The sequence below is a fragment of the Rana temporaria genome, chromosome 10, assembly GCF_905171775.1.
Source record: "Rana temporaria chromosome 10, aRanTem1.1, whole genome shotgun sequence".
In the NCBI taxonomy this organism is placed as follows: Eukaryota; Metazoa; Chordata; class Amphibia; order Anura; family Ranidae; genus Rana; species Rana temporaria.
Window position 1 is genome coordinate 74,135,443 of NC_053498.1, and position 22,904 is coordinate 74,158,346.

Consider the following 22,904-nt stretch of genomic DNA (forward strand, 5'->3'; position numbering starts at 1 on the left):
TAAGAGCAGCGCTGAGTTTAATTATTTTGTATCATCATTATATATATATATATATATATTAGTGCTGTCAAGCGATTAAAATTTCTAATCGCGGTTAATCGCATTAATGTCATAGTTAACTCACGATTAATCGCGCGATTAAGGAGGTTCACCCTTTAAAACATTTTTTTTTGTTTTCTTATTTATTTACAATATTAAATTGTGTTTTTTTATTTTTTTACATTTTGATCACTTTTATTGCTGTCACAAGGAATGTAAACATTCCTTGTGACAGCAATAGGTGGTGACAGGTACTCTTTATGGAGGGATCGGGGTCTAAAAGACCTCCGAGCCCTCCTTTGCACTTCAAAGTATTCAGATCGCCGAAAACGGTGATTCTGAATACTGTGTACTTTTTTAAATCCGGCGCCATTGGCAGCCGAGAAACCCGGAAGTGACGTCATGACGCCGCTTCCGTGGTTTCAATGCGGAGACTGAATCAAAGCCGTTTACGGCTTAGTGTCAGTCTCCGCCTGGACACAGAACGCGGCGGAAGGAGGATCGGGTCTCCCGGTGGGACGGGAGGCCCGGTCAGAGCGGCGAAAGGCAGCGGGAGGGGGGGGGGGGGGGGGATGTCCACTCCCGCTCCTCCGGCATAACAACCGAGCGGCTTTTAGCCGCATCGGTTGTTATGTTTGGATAGCCGATCGCCGGCTCTAAACAACGGTACCGGGATGATGCCTGGTATAACCCCCGAACGCCGCCTCGTTAATCGCGCGATAAAAAAAATTGACGGCGTTAACATGGGTTTGTGTTAACGCCATATATATATATATATCACACATACACACACAAATATTTTAGACAGAATGGGTTGTTTTACAAGGTGATCGTTTACAATCCCTTTAAGCTTCAAGAGAACAGGGAATAGAAGGGGAGGGTGGGAAGATTTTGCAAAGAAGTGGGATTAGAGCTCTCATATTCCACAAGAATTAGAGAACTAATGATATCAAAGAAAGAAAGAAAGAAAGAAAGAAAGAAAGAAAAAAAAAAAAAAAAAAAAAAAAAAAAAAACAGACTAGAAATGGATTTCTCCTTATTTAAGTAAATATGGCAACACAAGACGCATTGCTGTTCAAATATTTAACTTGCATTTTACAAGTTTAAATTGATATTTTATTGAAAGCAACAAATAAAAAATAAAAAAAAGGAAACACCTTTGTTAAACATGTAAAACATATCCCAATTTTTCCCATTACTGCTATATCATCGTAACATTATCAACCCTTCCAGCTGCTCATACAATAGCATTTCTGATGAAGAAGCACAGGGACAATATTCACTGCCGAGATACAACTGCAAAATTAGCTCTGAAGATTTCTTCCGTTGTCTATGTGGTTTGTTTCATTCTTCTTGAAAATGTTTGCTCTGTAAAACTGAAGTTCCTTGATGCTCTCTATGATATCATCCAGAGCCCTGAAAAGTAAAAAACAAAAAAACAAAAAATCGTTTAATGTAGAGCTAGGACAAGCAGCCATTGAGAGGTGGAGATCCGCCTAAACCACATAAAAGATCAAAGAGCACCAGGCAGAAGGAATACCCAACTACATTTTTAAAATTGCCAAAAATATGAAAGCAATCTACTCACTGGGGGGGGGGGGGGGGGGGGATCTTCGTAGACGATAGGCTCAGCAATAGCATGCAATGCCAACATGCTGCAAGCAAAGCCAACAGAATATTGCAATGCATTAACCACTTAAGGTCCAGAAGGATTTTCCCCCTTAATGGCCAGGCCATTTTTTTGCGATACGGGACTGCGTCGCTTTAACTGACAATTGCGCCGTTGTACCCAAACAGCTAATAAAAGGGACCGGAGGACCTCAGCTATGGGGAAAGACTGCAAGCATTGAACGTATTCTCTCTGGAGAAGAGACGCTTGAGAGGGGATACAATTTCAATTTACAAATACCACACTGGTGACCCCACAATAGGGATAAAACTTTTCTGCGCAAGCGAAATTGATAAAACAGATGACAGGCTCAACAATGGCATGCAATGCCAAGCTGCTGCAAGCAAACACAAACAGCCATTCACTAAAATTAGAAGAGAAGCGGTTTAACCTTAAACTGCGAAGAGGGATCTTTACTGTAAGAGCGGTAAGGATGTGGAATTCTCTTCCACAAGCAATGGTTTCAGAGGGGAGCATCGATGACTTCAAAAAACTATTAGATGGTCACCTAAACGACCACAAAATACAGGGATATACAATGTACCATTAACATAAAAGCACACATACAGGTTGGACTTGGGTCTTTTCAACCTCACCAGCTATGTATCCTTTATTGGAGTTTACATAAATCCTAAGGGCACTTCAATTATGTTGTATTTTTGCTTTAAGTAGAGAAATATCTAAAGCCCTGTACACACGATCAGATATCTGATGGAATCTAATCCAATCGATTTTTTCATCAGATATCTGATGGAGCTGACTTTCATCAGTCTTGCCTACACACCATCAGTCAAAAATCCGACTGTGTCCAACACGGTGACGTAAAACAATACGACGTTCAGAGAAAAATTAAGTTCAATGCTTCCAAGCATGCGTTGACTTGATTCTGAGCATGCGTGGATTTTTCTCCGATGGAGTTCCACACAGACGATCGTTTTTATCTATCAGTTTTTTATCCATTAGGAAAATTTTAAAACATGAAAACGGTCCATTGGTCAGTTTTCATCAGACAAACCGATCGTGTGTACAGGGCTTTAGGGTTCCCTTTTAAGTTTACTCCGTTTTATACTAAACCTACACACACACACATATACATATGTGTGTGTGTGTGTGTGTGTGTGTGTGTGTGTGTGTGTGTGTGTGTGTGTGTGTGTGTGTGTGTGTGTGTGTGTGTGTGTGTATATATATATATATATATATATATATATATATATATATATATATATATATATATATATATATATATATATATATATATATATATATATATATATATATATATATATATATATATATATATATATATATATACATACACACACACACACACACACACACACACACATATATATATATATATATATATATATATATATATATATATATATACATACATATACATATATATATACATATACACACACACATACATACAAAACTGATCCAATGGATTTATGCATGAAGCACTAGTGGATATCAGTTATACATTGAGGGAAAAAAAAAAAGAGATTTTACATTTATACGTATGGAAAGAATAACTAAATACATAGCTCTAAAAATGTGTTTTAATTTTATTTATTTTTTCAAAAACCGTATTGAATCGGCATATACCACGCACTTTTTTGCCCTTAAAATCAGGGCAAAATCGTGGGTGCGCGATATACGCCGATACCCGCGCTGAGTTTGAACTGCGCCACCGACATACACCGAGTGCAGTACACTCAGGTACATTCGGCCAGGCTTTGCTTCGTTCGCGGCCACGCTCTGACGCCTCCTAGCCTTTATGCATGAGAAGCCGAGCGTGCCCGAGTGTACTGCGCTCGGTATATGTCGGCGGCGCAGTTCAAACTCAGCGCGGGAAGCAGGGATTCGACTGAGACAGCGCGGGAGGACACCACCGAGGCCGATGACGGACGCCGGACCGGACAAGGCCGCCGATGGACGCCGGGCAAGACACCAACGAGGGGCATTCAAACCAAGTATTTTTTTTTTTCTAAAATGTCCCATCTAGGTTGGGGGTGCGCGCTATACGCAGGTGCGCGCAATACCGTGATAAAAACGGTACTTACCTATGTGAAGATGCTTTCTTGAATGCACGTTCATAATCCACGGGATACCAGCGCCTAAAAAAGTAAAAATATATAAAATAAATTATATATAAAACATTGAATTAGAACTGCTGCCATATTATTTTTGCCATCTGTGATACCACTGGGCGATTTCCTTACTTTTTTTATTCCCAAGACACCAGGACAAGAAAGAGGGCGAGGCTCCCTGGGACAAAAAAAGTTTAAGCTTTTCCCCCCATTTCAGGGCTGTCATTGTCACTACTCGTTACAAGCAGGTGCATTTTAACTGTCAGGAAACCTGGATATACTCATGCTCGTTTTTTGTTTTTTAAAGGGTCCATTTACAGTGTTTCAGTAATGAATTAAAATAAGTAAAGGTTTTAGTTTTTCTTCCCTAATCATACTTACCTCGGTGAATGCGGCATCACACAGATGCTTCAGCTGTCCCCCAGTGTCTCTGCATTGAGAACCGAGCTACCAAACAATACCGATGGCTCAGTTCTCACGCCTCCCTGAGCATAGCGATGCTGACTATGAGTCAGCATCGTTCTCCTCTACTGCTCATTGGAGCGCTGAGCAGTAGAGGGGCGGGGAGCGGCCATCTAAGCGACACGCTGAGACTGCCATCAATCAGGGCAGCTGGCAGATCCAGACTTGGAAGTCAGAATGACGCGGTGCCCCGACTGATGGCATCAGCGGAGAGCAGACTTCAGAAAGCTCTCTGCTGAAAATGGCCCACAGGAGGAGTGGAAAATTAATTGCACTCCTGTGACCCAGAGGAGAAGCACAGCCCAAAAAGCTTGGGCTGGACTTCTCCTTTAATGCATCCAAATGCGGGGGGGGGGGGGGGGAGACACACACACACACGTCCCATCATTCCTCAGGGCAAGTACAGCAGGGACTGGGGGGTTCGGGAGATTGTACAGCGTTAGTTCATCTTTAAAGAAAATAAAATGAAAGGGTGAACACCAAGCTTCTTCTGAGGCTGCTTCACAATGAAGATGCAGCAAGAAATCAAGAAATGTCGGTAGGGAGAAAAGGGAAAAAAATAAATAAAAATGATATTATGTTATCTATTTTAGTAGAAGGGGTTCTTGGTGGTTTTAGAAATGCTGGGATTTTGTTGTATTCTGAGCCCAGAGAACCGCTATAAAAACTAATCAAAGGAGGAATCCTCTAGCTTTTACCTGCATAGTTCCTTTACAGTGCTCACATCAACGATCCTGTAATGCAAATGTCTCATAAACTGAGGCATATATTTGTTCAGAAATACTTTATCCACGTGCACCGAGTTCCCTGAAGAGAGAGTATTAAAAAGATAAAAAACAATTGAAATAATTGGGTAGCTGAACATTTTAGGTGACATAATACGGTTTACTCAAATATTAAGGTCAATTCACAAAGCTTTAAAACAAGGATAATTATTGTAATTTAAATACCATAAGACAGGGTTTGTCAAATTTGCTTGGAATCTAGGAGCCAGCTAAAAAAGTTAGAAAAAGTGCCCCGCCCCGCCGAGCTCACGCGCAGAAGCGAACACATACGTGAGTAGCGCCCGCATATGTAAACGGTATTCAAACCACACGTGAGGTATCGCCGCGATCGTTTGAGCGAGAGCAATAATTCTAGCCCTAGACCTCCTCTAACTCAAAACATGCAACCTGTACAATATTTTAAACGTCACCTATTGAGATTTTAAAGGGTAAATGTTTGACAACATTCCACGAGCGGACGCAATTTTGAAGAGTGACATGTTGGGTATCAATTTACTCGGCGTAACATTATCTTTCACAACATAAAAAAAAAAAGTTGGGATAACTTTACTGTTGTCTTATTCTTTTATTTAAAAAAAGTGTATTTTTTTCCACAAAAAAAGTGCGCTTGCAAGACCGCTGAGCAAATACGGTGTGACAGAAAGTATTGCAAGGACCGCCATTTTATTGTCTAGGGTGTTAGAATAAAAAAATATATATACTGTTTGGGGGTTCTAATTAGAGGGAAGGAGATGGCAGTGAAAAAACACTTTAAGAACAGCTGTTTTACTTGTAATGCCAACGGCCACCACCAGATGGCGCCAGGTCACAGAAGTAAGCTTGGGCCTTCACAAGGCTGCAAAGCCACGGCCTGAATTACTGGCCGCCTTGGGCCCGCCGCGATCATGTGGCGGGGGAGGTGGGGGCGCACGGAGACACAGGATCCTGTGCCTACACACACACACACACACACACACACACACACACAACCCTGTGAAAATAAAGATATGGACAAATCTAACTAAGGAACGTTATGGTATATGGCCACGGTCATTCTATTTTTTTGATGATAAATGGCAGTGGCCTTTTGTACCTTCTTGGTACCCATAGCCTCTCACCACAAGGTAGCTGGACCTATAATTATACTCACATATGTGAACATTTAGTGTCTTTTCGCTTTGATCTCGTTTTACTGTACTGCCCCAATTCAAATGTTTTTGCCATGTTTACGTTCACATATCAACAAATGCACAAAAACAAAAAAACACCTACCAGCTAGAGGGCAGACACCAGGAGGTGTGTGCTGTCTGATAAAGGAGAGAAACTCGTACTCTGCTTGTGGTAAAGATATCTTACTGTCCCGTACTGCCTGAGTAAGGCCAGACTGTAATGAGAAGAAAGAAAAATCAACATGATCATTGATTTAAAGAAAAAATAAAATAAAATCAGGTTAAACCATTTTAAAAATACTATTAATCCCTACAGAAGATTGTAAAAATGTTAAAAGCATTGTTTTAAAACCATTACTTATCCTCCATATTCATCAAATCACTCTAACGCATGAAGTTGTTTATAACCATCATGGCCAACATCATTCCACAAAGTTTATATGCTCAAAAACAGGATTAGTTGGCTCAATTTGAGGCCTATCCATGCCTACAGATTGAACCCAATAGGGGTAGGCTGGTACAGGCTACCAAGTACTGTACTGTTATAAGAACAATTTTATGAACCAAGGTAACGCGGTTGGTTACTAAGGATTAATATGACAATTTTAATCTGTACTGTTAAGTAAATACTTTCAATAAAAAACTATTGTTAAAAAAAAAAAAAAAAAAAATTCTGTAATAACTGTAAAACTTTTTTTCTTCAGGTTATACTGCCACCTACAGGGTAGATTAGACACTGAAAAAAAATACTCCAAGTCCAGGATAACACCTTTTAATATCAGCATGCCTCAATCCTGTAGCAAAAAAGTGCCAAAAGCACAATCAAAAAGCAAAATCCCTGCACAGACGTAAATAGGACGTTTGTTATTTAACAGAAGAAAAAAAAAAAACAAGACTTTAGTATAACTTTAGGGCTAGACACCACCTTGGGTAGAAAAGGCATGTCTGACAGACATGATGACCACTTTGCAGGAAGAGATCTTTGAAAAAAGAGAGACTTACCTGATGGGTTCTGCAAGGCAGAGAGTCAAATGTATATCCCAAAGAAGCACAGGGTGCTGCAAGGGTGACCAATTCAAGAAACACCTTGAATAAAAGATTTTGCTGCTCGGTAAATGGCAGTATTCTAGTCTGCATCTCCCCAAGGTAATACATAAAACCTGGCCTGTTAGTGGGCTCTGAGGACAGGGTTGATGACCAGTGTTCTAGGACATTTTGTTTTTTAATCCATATTATTATGCATGTTTAGCATATTTCATAAAGGATAAGTTCACTTGGGGAAAAAAAAAAAAAATGCAAATTTTTTGGCAGGGGAAAAAAAAAAAAATGTGCATTTATTATTTTTTGTTGCAGGGGCCTGTAAAAGCATGGCACCAGAGATCAGTAGATCACTGGTGCCATGCAGGTCTCCTGTAGATGTGTCAGCTTTTCTGCTTCCTCATACGATGCGGCTGCAGCAGTGGGAACAGGTTACATGTGCCACCCTAAAAATGGGTGGAGCATGTAACACATTCCCAAAGCTGAACTTATCCTTTAAAAAAACTTGAAGAATCTTTTGTGTAGGCATCCAAAATTATTTTCTATCCAAAAGCCTCAAGACTGCTGCTGGGCCCCACCATCTTAGAGCTGTCACTGAACGGTATTACCCTTTGCTCCCCCCCCCCCCCCCCCCCCGGTACCTAGAAAATAGTGTATGCAGGTGAAGTTTATTTTCTTTCGAATGACATAATAACCCCAAGTCATGTTTGGACTTCATTAGGCCAAGGCACTGCCCTAGAATTGTGTGCCTCAGAGACAACATATGAATCTTACCTTTCCATGATGTTCTATGCACCATTCAGACATGCCGTCCAGCAACTCATCAGGTTGCTTAATGATCAAGTTAGGACCCTGTAATTAACAGAAAGGTAAAATACATGTAAAATGCAAAGTCTAATGAATGACAGTTTGCTAAAGCTGTATGTTATACATGATTGCCTTTTTAAACAAATAAAATGGTTTATACCTTTATTATACCTTTATTACAGGGGTGCCCAACCTTTTGAAGAGCGAGGGCCACTTAAGCGACTTGGTAACCGGTCAGGGTCCACAATAAGCGGAGCGGGCAGATGACAGGTCCATGTCCACTCTGCATGGCAGAGAGGAACACAGCCCACTCTACTCTATTGGCCCTCCGATCTTCCCAGGTGGAACGGAAATGATCCCCCTTCTGTGTTTTGTTTTTTTAGATGAACACAAGTCCATTTACATCTTTGGCTCAATAGATGTGAACGGAGGGTCCGATTGGGTTGGACCAACCGTGACAAAGATGCTTTCACACTGATACGCTGTGGTTTACCCAGATGGCGGGTGCAGCACAGTGCACCTCTGGCTTTCCTGTGGGTTAGCTGCACTTTGCCATAGACTTCAATTATATCCTGCAGGTGTGGTGAACTTTCTGAAGAGCACCAACCCTCAGCTAATAACAGAAGTCTATGGCTCAGTGCAGGTAACCCGCTGGTGTTCTGCTCTGCAGATCAGTTTGAAAACAGCCCAGTAACCACTGCAGAACAGATGTTGGTATTAAGCTTGCCTTTAATAATAGTATTCCATTCAGGTATCACCAGCTGTTGCTGTCCCAGGCAGAGAGCATTTGGTATCAATCTGCCTGTGACAGGAGTTGGCGCTATACATGAAGCATCGGCTTTTGCAAACCCGCCATCCCAGAGAAGGAGGTCATGGGCCACATTAGAGGGCTCCATGGGCCACTGTTGGGCACCCCTGCTTTATTACATTCCACTGCTTAAGACTCTACTGCAAGCACTTTGTCATGTATACAAGCCAGCAATGACTGCACTGGTGACAATTGCAGACAAAGTCTGTGCCATGTGTGTTAACAGGGCCACTCAGAGTTACCAATTGGAACAAAACAAGAAGTGCCATTGCAAAATCACCATTATTTCCCAATGAATGTTGTAGAACTATAAATATTTAAAATGATATATTTATAAAACAAACACATTTAGTGCCGGTTCACACAGGGGCAGCATGACTTGCCACGCGACTCTGCAAGGCGATCTGCACACGACTTGCAAAATGACTTCTGTATTGAAGTCAATGCAAGTCGCACAAGAACCTTTTTCTAAGTCGGAGCGACTTGAGTCGCTTCTATTAGAACAGTTCCATAGTACAGAACGGAGCGCAACTTGACAGGCGGCCAAGTCGCTCCTGTGGGAACTGGCACGTCGGCTTAGCTGATATTTTGGTGATTGAACTTATAAAAATACTTTAACAAACTCCATGAAAATGTGACTCCCCCCCCCCCCCCCCCCCATTTAGAAAAAGGCAACTTAACCCCTTCCCGTCTAAGGGTAAAACAAATGTTAATGCCCAAGCACAACTTTGACATGTGTTAGTATAACCGTACATATCACCAACTACTTTGTGTATCCAGGTGGATTATATCTCCCCCCCCCCCCCCCAAAACATATTGGGCTTTCATTTGGTAGTAGATGGTAATGGACATCTACTGAATTTTTTATTTTTATCAAATTAATAATAAAAATGTATAATTATACATACACACACACACATATAAAAATAAATTCTCCTGCTCCCAACATTCGCAGCAATGCCACATACACTACAGTGCCTTGATAAAGTATTCATACCCCTTGAAAATTTTCCACAAGTTGTCATGTTACAACCAAAAATGTAAAATGTATTTTATTGGGATTTTATGTAATAGACCAACACAAAGTGGCACATAATTGTGAAGTGTAAGGAAAATTATAAATGGTTTTCAAAAGGTTTTTACAAATAAATATGTGAAAAGTGTGGCGTGCATTTGTATTCAGCCCCTTTGAGTCAATACTTTGTAGAACTACCTGTCACGGCAATTACAGCTGCAAGTCTTTTTGGGGATGTCTCTATCAGCTTTGCACATCTAGAGAGTGACATTTCTGCCCATTCTTCTTTGCAAAATACCTCAAGCTCTGTCAGATTGGATGGAGAGCAACTGAACAGCAATTTTCAAGTCTTGAGACAGATTCTCAATGTGATTTAGGTCTGGACTTTGACTGGGCCATTCTAACACATCAATATGCTTTGATCTAAACCATTCTATTGTTGCTCTGGCTGTATGTTTAGGGTCCAGCTTCCTGCTGGAAGGTGAACCTCCGCCCCAGTCTCAAGTCTTTTGCAGACTCTTAGGCCTTGTACTCACGAGCAGACATGTCCGATGAAACCGGTCCGCGGACCGTTTCCATCGGACATGTCTGCCCGGGGACTTCTGTTTGATGGCTATACACACCATCGAACAAAACTCTGCGCGTAAATAATACGGGGGGCGTGTCCGCGGTGATGACGCGGCGACGTGGGCGGGCCTGCCTTTTAAATGCTTCCACGCATGCGTCAAAGTCATTCGACGCATGCGAGGGATGGCGGGCGGCCGGACATGTACGGTAGGTCTGTACAGACGACCGTAGATGTCGGGCGGACAGGTTTCCAGCGGACTGTTTTAAAGCAAGTCCAGGAAACAGTTGTCCGCTGGAAACCTGTCCGATCCGCCCTAAAATGGTCCGCTCGGGCCTACACACGGCCAAACATGTCTGCTGAAACTGGTCCGCGGACCAGTTTCAGCAGACATGTTTGGTCGTGAGTACGGGGCCTAACAGGTTTTCTTCTAAGATTTGGCTCCATCCATTTTCCCCATCGACTGACCAGCTTTCCCTGTACCTGAAGAAAAGCATGCCTACATGCTGCCACCACCATGTTTCACAGTGGAGATGGTGTGTTCAGGGTGATGTGCAGTCTTGGTTTTCTGGCACACATAGAATTTTGCTTTAAGGCCCAAAAATTATATTTTGGTCTCATCTGACCAGAGCACCTTCTTCCACATGTTTGCTGTGTCCCCCACATGGCTTCTCACAAACTGCAAACGGGACTCTTATGGCTTTCTTCTTGTCACTCTTCCATAAAGGCCAGATTTGTGGAGTGCACGACTAATAGTTGTCCTGTAGACAGATTCCCCCACTTGAGCTGTGGATCTCTGCAGCTCCTCCAGAGTTACAAAGGGGCCTCTTGACTGCTTCTGATTAATGCTCTCCTTTCCCAGCCTGTCAGTTTAGGTGGAAGGCAATGTCTTGGTAGGTTTGCAGTTGTGCCATACTCTATTTACGGATGATGGATTGAACTGTGCTCCATAAATGGTTCAAAGCTTGTTTAAACTTCTCCACAACTTTATCCCTGACATGTCTGGTGTGTTCCTTGGTCTTTCTTCATGATGCTGTTTGTTCACTAACAAACCTCTGAGGGCTTCACAGAACAGTTGTATTTATGCCGAGATTAAATTACACGCAGGTGGACTCTATTTACTAATTAGGTGACTTCTGAAGACAATTGGTTACACTAGATTTTAGTTAGGGGCATCAGAGTAAAGGGGGCTGAATACAAAACATACTCCACATGTTTGTAAAACATTTTGAAAACTTTATAATTTTCGTTCCACTTAACAATTATGTGCCACTTTGTGTTGGTCTATCACATAAAATAAAATTTATATTTTTGGCTGTAACATGACAAAATGAATACTTTTTCAAGGCACTGTATATTACCAAAAGTATTGGGACACTTGCCTTTACATGAACTTTAATAGCATCTTAGTCCGTAGGGTTCAATATTCATCTGTCAACAGATGGATGAAAAACAGACACGGAAAGCCTATGCGAAAAAAGGGCCTAAGGCAAGTAGCAATGTTGCTAGGGAGGAAACAACTAATCAATTAAATCGACAACTAATCGATTAATTTCATAATCGATTACTATTTTCATAATTGATTAATCGGCCAGTAACAATGGGTTAATAAAATAAAAAAAAACACACAATAAGCCCTTTTTAGTACAAAAAAGAGCAAATAATCACTACTGTTAATATTATAATACAAAAAAAATCTTAGTTTGAAAATTTTCACTTGCTTTTAACATTTAGTTTTAAAATGAATGTAATTTCTGAACAAAAACCACATATACTGTCTGAAAATTCCTTTCATCAAGTTCTCTATTATTTCTAAACTTCTCCATCACTGTGGTTGAAAACGAACGTCGATTTGACCCCACTGACAATTAGAAAACCGAACAAACATTCTTAAAATATTTTTTTTTTTTTGAAGGAAGACACTATATGGCCACACTTTTTTTGAAGGTTATTAACAGATTAATCAAAACAATAAATTGGCTATGAAAATAATCGTTATTTGCAGCCCTAAATGTTGCTATTTTTTTTGCAGAAAAAACAAAAAAAAACGTATTACCAAGAGCAGGACATCCTCTGCGTTCAGGCCGTACATACAAGGCTATGATTTTATGGAGCTATAAGAAAACGGGTTTTCATATGTCATTAAAGTGGGGGTTCACCCCAAAAAAAATGTTTAACATTACATTCAGCCGAGTTGTGATAATGACATTAGGCTGTTTTTTTTTAAATCCTTGCCGTACATACCGTTTTATGTACATTTTCACCGCGGCTTCCGGGTATAATCTGCGGGACTGGGCGTTCCTAATTGATTGACATGCTTCCGACTGGCGCATACAGCGCGCCACGAGTTGCCGAAAGAAGCCGAACGTCGGTGCGCAGGCGCTGTATAGAGCCGACTCGCAGTCCGGCTTCTTTCGGTGACGCGCTGTATGCGCTGGTCGGAAGCATGTCAATCAATTAGGATCGCCCAGTCCCGCAGATTACATACCCGGAAGCCGCGGTGAAAATGTAGATAAAACGGTATGTACGGCAAGGATTAAAAAAAAAAAAAAAAAAAAAAAAACCTGAATGTAATGTTAAAAAATTTTTTGGGGTGAACCCCCGCTTTAATTGCATCATCACCAATGTTATATATAAAGCAACAGTATAGAAAGATAATAAATATAAAGTCTGGGTTACAGGCCCCCCCCTTGTAATCCAGGCCAACCTTGGTGGTCACCAATACCTACCTCAGCAAGGATATTGAGCTCAGAATCTGTTATTATACAAGCCATCTCAATTATTTGGTCATTTTTAATATCCAATCCAGTCATCTGTAGTACAAGAAAAATATGAAGTGTGTTAGAAAATGATTGGGGATAGAGATAGGGATACACACACACACACACACACACACACACACACACACACACACACACACACACACACAGTATATTAAAATTACAAAATGATTATGCTAACGCAATCTGATATAAACAGGTTTAACCACTTCCCTACCTCTGGACGTCACATGACATCCTGGACTTTAGGGGGGGGGGGGGATATCTGAATGATGCCTGCAGCTACTGCCATCATTCAGATATCCTCCTTTTCTGCCAGCGATTCTGGGCACCATAAGAACGATCATAGTAGCAGTTCCGCCGCTTGATCGTTTTTACAGGCGACGGGAGGGGTGCTTCTCCTCTCTCCTGTGCCATCAAGGGCCCGGAGAACGAAACGGCCGGCGCCGGATGAGGACCATAGAGATTCCGCCGGTCATCCGTACCCGGAAGTAAACAAAGCCGCGATGGCGGCCGTCAGCATGAGATCGGTCAATTATTTTTTCCCGATCTCACGCTGTCCAGCCTGGAGCAGAGATGTGGGGTCTTACCCCTAGGGGAGGGGTAATATGCGTTTCAGTGAATTACACAGTTTACCTTTTTCTTGTGTCAAATGTATTTGAAGTGCAACGTGACACTTCATTCATGTCACTGCACAGCAGCGTGGCGCGTTGTGCTACTGTACAGTAACGTGATCCATTGGAATGTCTGCAAAAAAAAATACTACCAACGCGGCCCGCTGGCAGTGTGAAAGAGCTCTTAGTTTGTAACGGATACTTAAAAAAAAGTGAATCTCTGCCGCGCCGATAATCGGTCAACCCCTGGTTATAACCTGTCAGTTGTCCCTCCCCCATCTGTGTCCCATTGGGGAGATTTACCTTGACTTCCTATCCCATAGCTACAATAGGACGTGAGAGGAAGTAAGGAAATCCTGGTGTGCCCCCATTGTAAGATTTCCTCTATTACTTTCCTGGGGACAACCCAAAATGTGGGATTTTCTTTTACTTTCAATGATAATGGGAAACGGGACAAATAGAAAGCGTGAGTCTCACTAACAGGGGCACAGGCAGCAATAAAAACCTGACAGGTGTTCTAATCCCTCTCCACTCTATCCACAACTAAATAAAAATCTCTTTAGTTAGACTTTAACCATTTCACTGCCGTCCATGTCTTTATTTTGAGCCTCACAGGGCTGAACTATTTATCTATTGAGCCCAGGAGCTAGAGAGTTCCAAAATAGTGCTGTAGATTCTTGTATGCCTCATGATAGCATCCCGAATTCTCAACAGATTCGATCAAATTATAAACCCACACAAACGACAAACCCCAAATTTCTTATTAGCCACTTGCCGACCAGCCGCCATAGTTATAAACGAGCCAGAAAGGGGATATGTCAACGTAAACAAACAGATCCCCGTTCTGACAGGGGAGCAGAGAGATCGTCTGTTCCTAGTGATCAAGAACAGCGATCTCTCTGTACTCCCAGTCAGTACACCCCCAGAGATAACACTTAACCCCTTGATCACCCCCTAGCATTTTTCTGATCGCTATATAAATGTGACTGGTCCCAAAAGTGTCTGATCTGTCCACCTGAGTCCAGCTTAAAAAAAAAGAAAAAAAAGAAAAATCACTGCAATTACTAATAAAAATGCCATAAATCTATTGCCTATTTTTTAGACGCTAAAACTTTTGTGCAAACCAATGGGGACCAGCTTGTGGGTTTGCTGACCCTCTATCCCAGAACATCAGCGTCGTGACCGCCCCCCCGTCCCAGAACATCAGCGTCGTGACCGCCCCCCCCGTCCCAGAACATCAGCGTCGTGACCGCCCCCCCGTCCCAGAACATCAGCGTCGTGACCGCCCCCCCGTCCCAGAACATCAGCGTCGTGACCGCCCCCCCGTCCCAGAACATCAGCGTCGTGACCGCCCCCCCGTCCCAGAACATCAGCGTCGTGACCGCCCCCCCCCGTCCCAGAACATCAGCGTCGTGACCGCCCCCCCCCCGTCCCAGAACATCAGCGTCGTGACCGCCCCCCCGTCCCAGAACATCAGCGTCGTGACCGCCCCCCCGTCCCAGAACATCAGCGTCGTGACCGCCCCCCCGTCCCAGAACATCAGCGTCGTGACCGCCCCCCCGTCCCAGAACATCAGCGTCGTGACCCCCCCCGTCCCAGAACATCAGCGTCGTGACCCCCCCCGTCCCAGAACATCAGCGTCGTGACCGCCCCCCCGTCCCAGAACATCAGCGTCGTGACCGCCCCCCCGTCCCAGAACATCAGCGTCGTGACCGCCCCCCCGTCCCAGAACATCAGCGTCGTGACCCCCCCGTCCCAGAACATCAGCGTCGTGACCCCCCCCGTCCCAGAACATCAGCGTCGTGACCCCCCCCGTCCCAGAACATCAGCGTCGTGACCCCCCCCCGTCCCAGAACATCAGCGTCGTGACCCCCCCCCTCCCAGAACATCAGCGTCGTGACCCCCCCCGTCCCAGAACATCAGCGTCGTGACCCCCCCCGTCCCAGAACATCAGCGTCGTGACCCCCCCCGTCCCAGAACATCAGCGTCGTGACCCCCCCCGTCCCAGAACATCAGCGTCGTGACCCCCCCGTCCCAGAACATCAGCGTCGTGACCCCCCCCCGTCCCAGAACATCAGCGTCGTGACCCCCCCCGTCCCAGAACATCAGCGTCGTGCCCCCCCCCGTCCCAGAACATCAGCGTCGTGACCCCCCCCCGTCCCAGAACATCAGCGTCGTGACCCCCCCCCGTCCCAGAACATCAGCGTCGTGACCCCCCCCGTCCCAGAACATCAGCGTCGTGACCCCCCCCGTCCCAGAACATCAGCGTCGTGACCCCCCCCGTCCCAGAACATCAGCGTCGTGACCCCCCCCGTCCCAGAACATCAGCGTCGTGACCCCCCCCGTCCCAGAACATCAGCGTCGTGACCCCCCCCGTCCCAGAACATCAGCGTCGTGACCCCCCCCCGTCCCAGAACATCAGCGTCGTGACCCCCCCGTCCCAGAACATCAGTGTCGTGCCCCCCCCGTCCCAGAACATCAGTGTTGTGACCCCCCCCCCCCCCATCCCAGAACATCAGTGTTGTGCCCCCCCCCCCCCCCATCCCAGAACATCAGTGTTGTGACCCCCCCCCCCCCATCCCAGAACATCAGTGTTGTGACCCCCCCCCCCCATCCCAGAACAGGATGTCGCTGGCCACATCAGAGGGCTCCGTGGGCCACTGGTAGGGCACCCCTGGTGAGTACCCAATATAAGGCTGACTATTGATTTATACTAAAAAGGCACAAATAATTGCTCTCAAGTCTTTGCCATTTTTAAAATCCAACTAAGCTTTCATTTAAAATCAGATTAAAGGATAGCTAAACCCCAAAGAAAATATATTGCAGCTTACAGTCCTTAGATGTGGCAGCTGCCCAATTATTTTTTTTAATCCAAGAACATTTTTCAGCAAATACCTGTTGATCTTGCCTGGAATGCATAGAAGAAAATTACTGCTGGAGGGCAGTGATTGGGCGGACTTTAGAGGCAAGACAGGAACAACAACATTTAGAAAAAAAATATCTATTTATTACAGAAAATACAATAAGTATCCAAAAAAAACATATAAAATGTGCAATAGGGTTGAAAATAGCCTCTCGTCTACGAGTTTCGCCTTAGGGCTTCCTCAGGACGAGGTAGGAGAATTTTTTGGCAGTAGAACATTAAATATTTCATTTATGGAAATGGTCGTCAGCCATCCAATGCACCACAGGTCGCTTATAGTCGCAGATATCTCATCAGTCGTTTATACGTAGTTTAAAAAGGGGCTTGGAATGCCAAACAGAAGGAAAACATTTCCTCTATGTGAGATCATGGTTGCATCATATCCTTTATCGGAAGTGAATCTAATAACCAGAAAACCATAAAAACTGGGGCAGGAAAGAGAGAGAGCAGAACCACAGTAGGAATTCCATCCATATAGGGTAGCCAGAGTAGATCGTCCAATGCTGAATGGCCAACAAGTTTTGGTCATAGAGACCTCAAACTGAAAATGACATCTCACGCCCCGGGGGATAGCCTGTGCCGACGACCATTGCGATAAATTAAATATTTAATGTTCTACTGCCAAAAAATGATCCTACCTCGTCCTGAGGAAGCCCAAAGGCGAAACACGTAGCCAAGAGGATATTTTCAACCCTAATGCATATTTTATATGGTTTTTTAGATACGTATTGTATTTTTTGTAATAAATATATATTTTTTTCTAAATTTTGTTGTTCCCGTCTTGCCTTTAAAGTCCGCCCAATCACTGCCCTCCAGCAGTAATTTTCTTCTATTCATATTTACGGATGTTGGCAAATGTGAGTGCCTTTTTGTTCCCCTCCCCCCCCCCCCCCTTTTATTGGAATGCAGTGTCCTTGTCGCATTCTGCAAGTTGCAACAAAGAATGTCTTCCTTCCTAACCATCTTATGCAAACTACCAATTGCCCAGAAAACGTGGACTCCTATGGACTAGTCATGTGACACCATCCCCAACGAATCAACAAAAAGTTTTACCTCAAATAGAAATTGGGATTTTATGGGCAATGAAAATGAATTAAATATATATAAATCTAAAAATATATAATTTATTACAAAATATCATAGAAAAGACATGGAGACCACACAGGTGGTAAACCAAAATGCTGGAGCTGACGCGTTTCGAATATCTTCTTCAGGGAGAACAGCATTCCTGGAATTGTAAATACATCATCGGTGAAATAGATTCATAAGGAAGGAATGGATAATGCCGTTATGTATCTATTACAATTGATTGCTGTGAGTTTCCATTCCTTCCGGGGGATTATATGGATCTCGTCTCTCCGGAGGCCATAATATACAGCCCCTGAGGATCTGTCACTTGTCATAACACGTGTCACTTCGGCTCACGGGACGCATGTTCCCCCCGAGTCCATTTTTTCTGGTACGCAGACTCTATTACCGGTGGTGGGTCTGCACAGCAAGAGCTGCGGCGCCCCGTCTGGAAGTGTGCACTTTCATGTCATTGGTGTTCCCTCTTCAGTTTCTTAGACACATTGTGGATTTTCATTGGCAGAGAGAGAAGCGGGATGTGTGAGAGGAACACATAAACCCTCCCAGGGGAGGGGAGACTGATCGTGTGTCATACCAAGTACATACACTGATCCGTCTCCTCCCATAGCCAGTCCCATCAGTGTAGTAGTTGGGGGGGGGGGGGGGGATCAGTGTAGTAGTTGGGGGGGGGGGGGGGTGATCAGTGTAGTAGTTGGGGGGGGGGTGATCAGTGTAGTAGTTGGGGGTGGGGGTGATCAGTGTAGTAGTTGGGGGGGGGGGGGTGATCAATGTGTAGTAGTTGGGGGGGGGGGGTGATCAGTGTAGTAGTTGGGGGGGGGGGGGGGTGATCAGTGTAGTAGTTGGGGGGGGGGGGGGGGTGATCAGTGTAGTAGTTGGGGGGGGGGGGGTGATCAGTGTAGTAGTTGGGGGGGGGGGGGTGATCAGTGTAGTAGTTGGGGGGGGGGGGGTGATCAGTGTAGTAGTTGGGGGGGTTGATCAGTGTAGTAGTTGGGGGGGGTTGATCAGTGTAGTAGTTGAGGGGGGGGTGATCAGTGTAGTAGTTGGGGGGGGGGTGATCAGTGTAGTAGTTGGGGGGGGGGGGGGATCAGTGTAGTAGTTGGGGGGGGGGTGATCAGTGTAGTAGTTGGGGGGGGGTGATCAGTGTAGTAGTTGGGGGGGGGGGTGATCAGTGTAGTAGTTGGGGGGGGTGATCAGTGTAGTAGTTGGGGGGGGTGATCAGTGTAGTAGTTGGGGGGGGTGATCAGTGTAGTAGTTGGGGGGGGTGATCAGTGTAGTAGTTGGGGGGGGGTGATCAGTGTAGTAGTTGGGGGGGGGGGGTGATCAGTGTAGTAGTTGGGGGGGGTGATCAGTGTAGTAGTTGGGGGGGGGTGATCAGTGTAGTAGTTGGGGGGGGGGGGTGATCAGTGTAGTAGTTGGGGGGGTGATCAGTGTAGTAGTTGGGGGGGTGATCAGTGTAGTAGTTGGGGGGGGTGATCAGTGTAGTAGTTGGGGGGGGTGATCAGTGTAGTAGTTGGGGGGGTGATCAGTGTAGTAGTTGGGGGGGTGATCAGTGTAGTAGTTGGGGGGGGGGTGATCAGTGTAGTAGTTGGGGGGGTGATCAGTGTAGTAGTTGGGGGGGGGGGGTGATCAGTGTAGTAGTTGGGGGGGGGGGGTGATCAGTGTAGTAGTTGGGGGGGGGGGGGTGATCAGTGTAGTAGTTGGGGGGGGGGGTGATCAGTGTAGTAGTTGGGGGGGGGTGATCAGTGTAGTAGTTGGGGGGGTGATCAGTGTAGTAGTTGGGGGGGTGATCAGTGTAGTAGTTGGGGGGGTGATCAGTGTAGTAGTTGGGGGGGTTGATCAGTGTGGTAGTTGGGGGGGGGGGGGGTGATCAGTGTAGTAGTTGGGGGGGGGGGTGATCAGTGTAGTAGTTGGGGGGGGGGTGATCGGTGTAGTAGTTGGGGGGGGTTGATCAGTGTAGTAGTTGGGGGGGGTTGATCAGTGTAGTAGTTGGGGGGGTGATCAGTGTAGTAGTTGGGGGGGTGATCAGTGTAGTAGTTGGGGGGGGTTGATCAGTGTAGTAGTTGGGGGGGTGATCAGTGTAGTAGTTGGGGGGGTGATCGGTGTAGTAGTTGGGGGGGTGATCAGTGTAGTAGTTGGGGGGGTGATCAGTGTAGTAGTTGGGGGGTGTGATCAGTGTAGTAGTTGGGGGGTTGATCAGTGTGGTAGTTGGGGGGGGGGGGTGATCAGTGTAGTAGTTGGGGGGGGTGATCAGTGTAGTAGTTGGGGGGGGGGGTGATCGGTGTAGTAGTTGGGGGGGGTTGATCAGTGTAGTTTGATGTCCTCTCCCATAGCCCCCCGCCCCACACAGACACCATCCATAGAACTATATAAGATCGCCCAGCCCCGGAGCTCAGCGTTACTCCTCACTGACTGACAGCCGCTCCCGCTCACCTCCAGGTCCACCCACACCAGGCGCTGCTCCATGCTTTGTGACGCGGTCCTGCGCACTCGGACACCCTGGAAATGGGAAGCCGTGGTCATCCAGCCATGAACTCTGCCCAGCGTCCTCCGACCACAGAGCGCCACGAGCATCACCAGCCCGGGAAGAGGCCGCTCCTCTCAGCACATTGCCGCCTCCTCCATCCTATTAGCCGGCAATGCGCACGTTTCCCTGAACGAGAAATGTCTCCTCCGGCCCACCTTACCCACGCAGCGCTAACTCACACACATGTCGCCACGCCCCCTCCGCTTAGGGGAGACACCCGAATGGCTAACAGGCACGTGACAATGGAATGCAGGCAGTGGGAGTGAGGCTGAGGGAGGAGTAGTGCTGTGTTGGACAGATTGATGTGTGCGCAGTGTGTCGTGTATAGAGTGGCCGGGAGGGGGCGCGCTCCGTGCTGATTGTCCTCGGGTTTAGTGCATCGGGTGATGGAGGAGGATCAGCATATCAGATAAGTAAAAGTGTATATGAATGCTGATCTTCTCTCCTATCCAATACTATATACAATATAGGTTTAACTTCAAAGTCGTGCAGAAGCCGCGGGCAGTGTGAACCCGGGCTTACTGCCTGGACAACCAGGTGAAAATAAAGAAATAGCCTAAAAATAAATAAATCTTAACAAATGCAGCTATCATATCTAAGAATTGGTAAACTGCAATATAATAAAAGTTTGCTTTTGGGTTGAATACTGCTTTAAAGCGGAGCTACACCCTAAAGTGGAACTCCAGCTCATCGGAGCCCTCCCCCCCTCCGGTGTCACATTTGACACCTTTCAGGCGAAAGGGGGTGCAGATACCTGTCTAAAGACAGGTATTTGCACCCACTTCCGGCCACACAGTCTGCGGGTAGACTGCGGGCAGGACATCAGACCCGGTCCCCCCCCTTGTTTGTGTTCTGGAACACTCAGCTCCCAGAACACAGCGGGGACCAGTGAGCACGGCGCAGCGCGACTCGCGCAAATATAACTGAAGCACTCTTCCACTCCTGGTCAGATTATACTCTTTCTCCTATCAGGATAGCAGTGTCTTCAGTACTTTTCACTGACCTTTAACCGCTTGAGGCCCGCGCTATAGCCGAATGAGGGCTTCAGCGCGGACCTGAAAATCCAGTAGGACGTCAATTGACGTCCGCCCCTTTGCTCGTTCCCCGAGCGCGCAGCGGGGAAATTCTGTGCTGGCCGTGTCTCTTGGGTGTAGGGTCATCCTGTGCCCCTTTTGGGCATATGGTGACTGAGAAATATTAATTATAAATTACATGAGATGGGACATTACTGATAATTCATGTTTTGCAGGATCTTGGAATATTACAGTTTGCATAGATACGACGGCGCACATTCGGACTTACGGCGGCGTATCTACTGATACGTCGGCGTAAGTCTCTCTGAATCTGGCTAATAATTTATATTTTAAATGATGCGTAAAAATCCTTCAAAAAATTTTAATTTAGGAAGTTACTGGAAACTATGGCTTTGTATTTTGGAGTGGAAGAACTATAATGAGGGATTGTGAAGTTAGTACCACTAAGTCTGTTCTTAACATTCCCATATACTAATAATCCAAATACTTAAAGTTACATATATATCAAAAAAGAACTAGCACCTTCATAGTGAACTGGCTAGTTCCCATCCCTCTATATCAACGTTTCTCAACCAGTGTGCCGCGGCACACTGGTGTGCCGTGAAGAGTCCCCAGGTGTGCCGCGGCAAAATGGTCCCAAATATTGTAACACTACTGCTGGGCATTTGTCTTTACAGCGGTACGGTCCACTGTGTAAAACTCACTTCCCGGCACTCAGGAAGCTGTGCTGGCTGTGCGGGCCTCCCGACCGCGTCTTGCCAACCGAATACGTCATCGGTTGCTATGGGAGGGTCGGATGCACGCACTGCTTCTGTGACGTGAGAGCCGCAGGTACCGTCCTTAACTCTGCCTGGCGCGCTTTTCCCTGAGGGGGAAGAAGAAAGGGTAGAAGAGCCACTGTGACCGACACTGCTCCCCTGCCCGCAGACATGGCCACCCGCTCAGAGAGGGAGAAGGCCCTGAAGCTGAAAAAGCAGCACCAGGCCATCCTGTCTCGTATGCTGAGGGAGGAGGACAACAAGTACTGCGCTGACTGCGAGGCCAAGGGTAAGGTGGTGAGGGGGGGCTCTGCTATGAATAACCAGCTGTCACAGTCACTGACACCCCACATCCTCCATTCATGGCTACAGCACTCTGGATCTGATTGGTTGTTGTGCAGCTCTGACAGTTCTTCTTTCAGTGTATGTGTGCATGTGTACACATGTCTGTTAGTGTGTGTCTGACAAAAGTAGTTCTGATGGTACAGGAATAGGGGGGGTCAGGATTAAAAGTAAAATACATACAGACAGATGCGCATGCACACAAACCGACGCACACAAACAGACACACGTGTGTGTTTGTACGTGTGTCTGTTTGTGTGCGTGCGCATCTGTCTGTATGTATTTTACTTTTAATCCTGACCCCCCCTATTCCTGTACCATCAGAACTACTTTTGTAGGGCTTGTTCGAGATAGCAGCAAGGACTGCTGCTCCTCTGAAAAGCAATTTGTGTTCATATCGCTTTTCAG

General features: G+C 45.6%; 1 protein-coding gene across 1 annotated transcript; it reads right to left on the bottom strand.

Moving 5' to 3' along the window:
- Positions 1–1,107: 1,107 nt before the first annotated feature.
- On the bottom strand, positions 1,108–20,545 carry REXO2 (RNA exonuclease 2). Its single transcript, XM_040325473.1, has 7 exons — positions 20,269–20,545; positions 13,162–13,245; positions 8,012–8,089; positions 6,303–6,414; positions 4,965–5,073; positions 3,778–3,831; positions 1,108–1,455 (listed from the first exon to the last, which is right to left on the bottom strand). The coding sequence occupies exons 1-7, from the start codon at positions 20,407–20,409 to the stop codon at positions 1,344–1,346; spliced, it is 690 nt and encodes a 229-aa protein (XP_040181407.1). The 5' UTR covers positions 20,410–20,545; the 3' UTR covers positions 1,108–1,343.
- Positions 20,546–22,904: the final 2,359 nt, after the last annotated feature.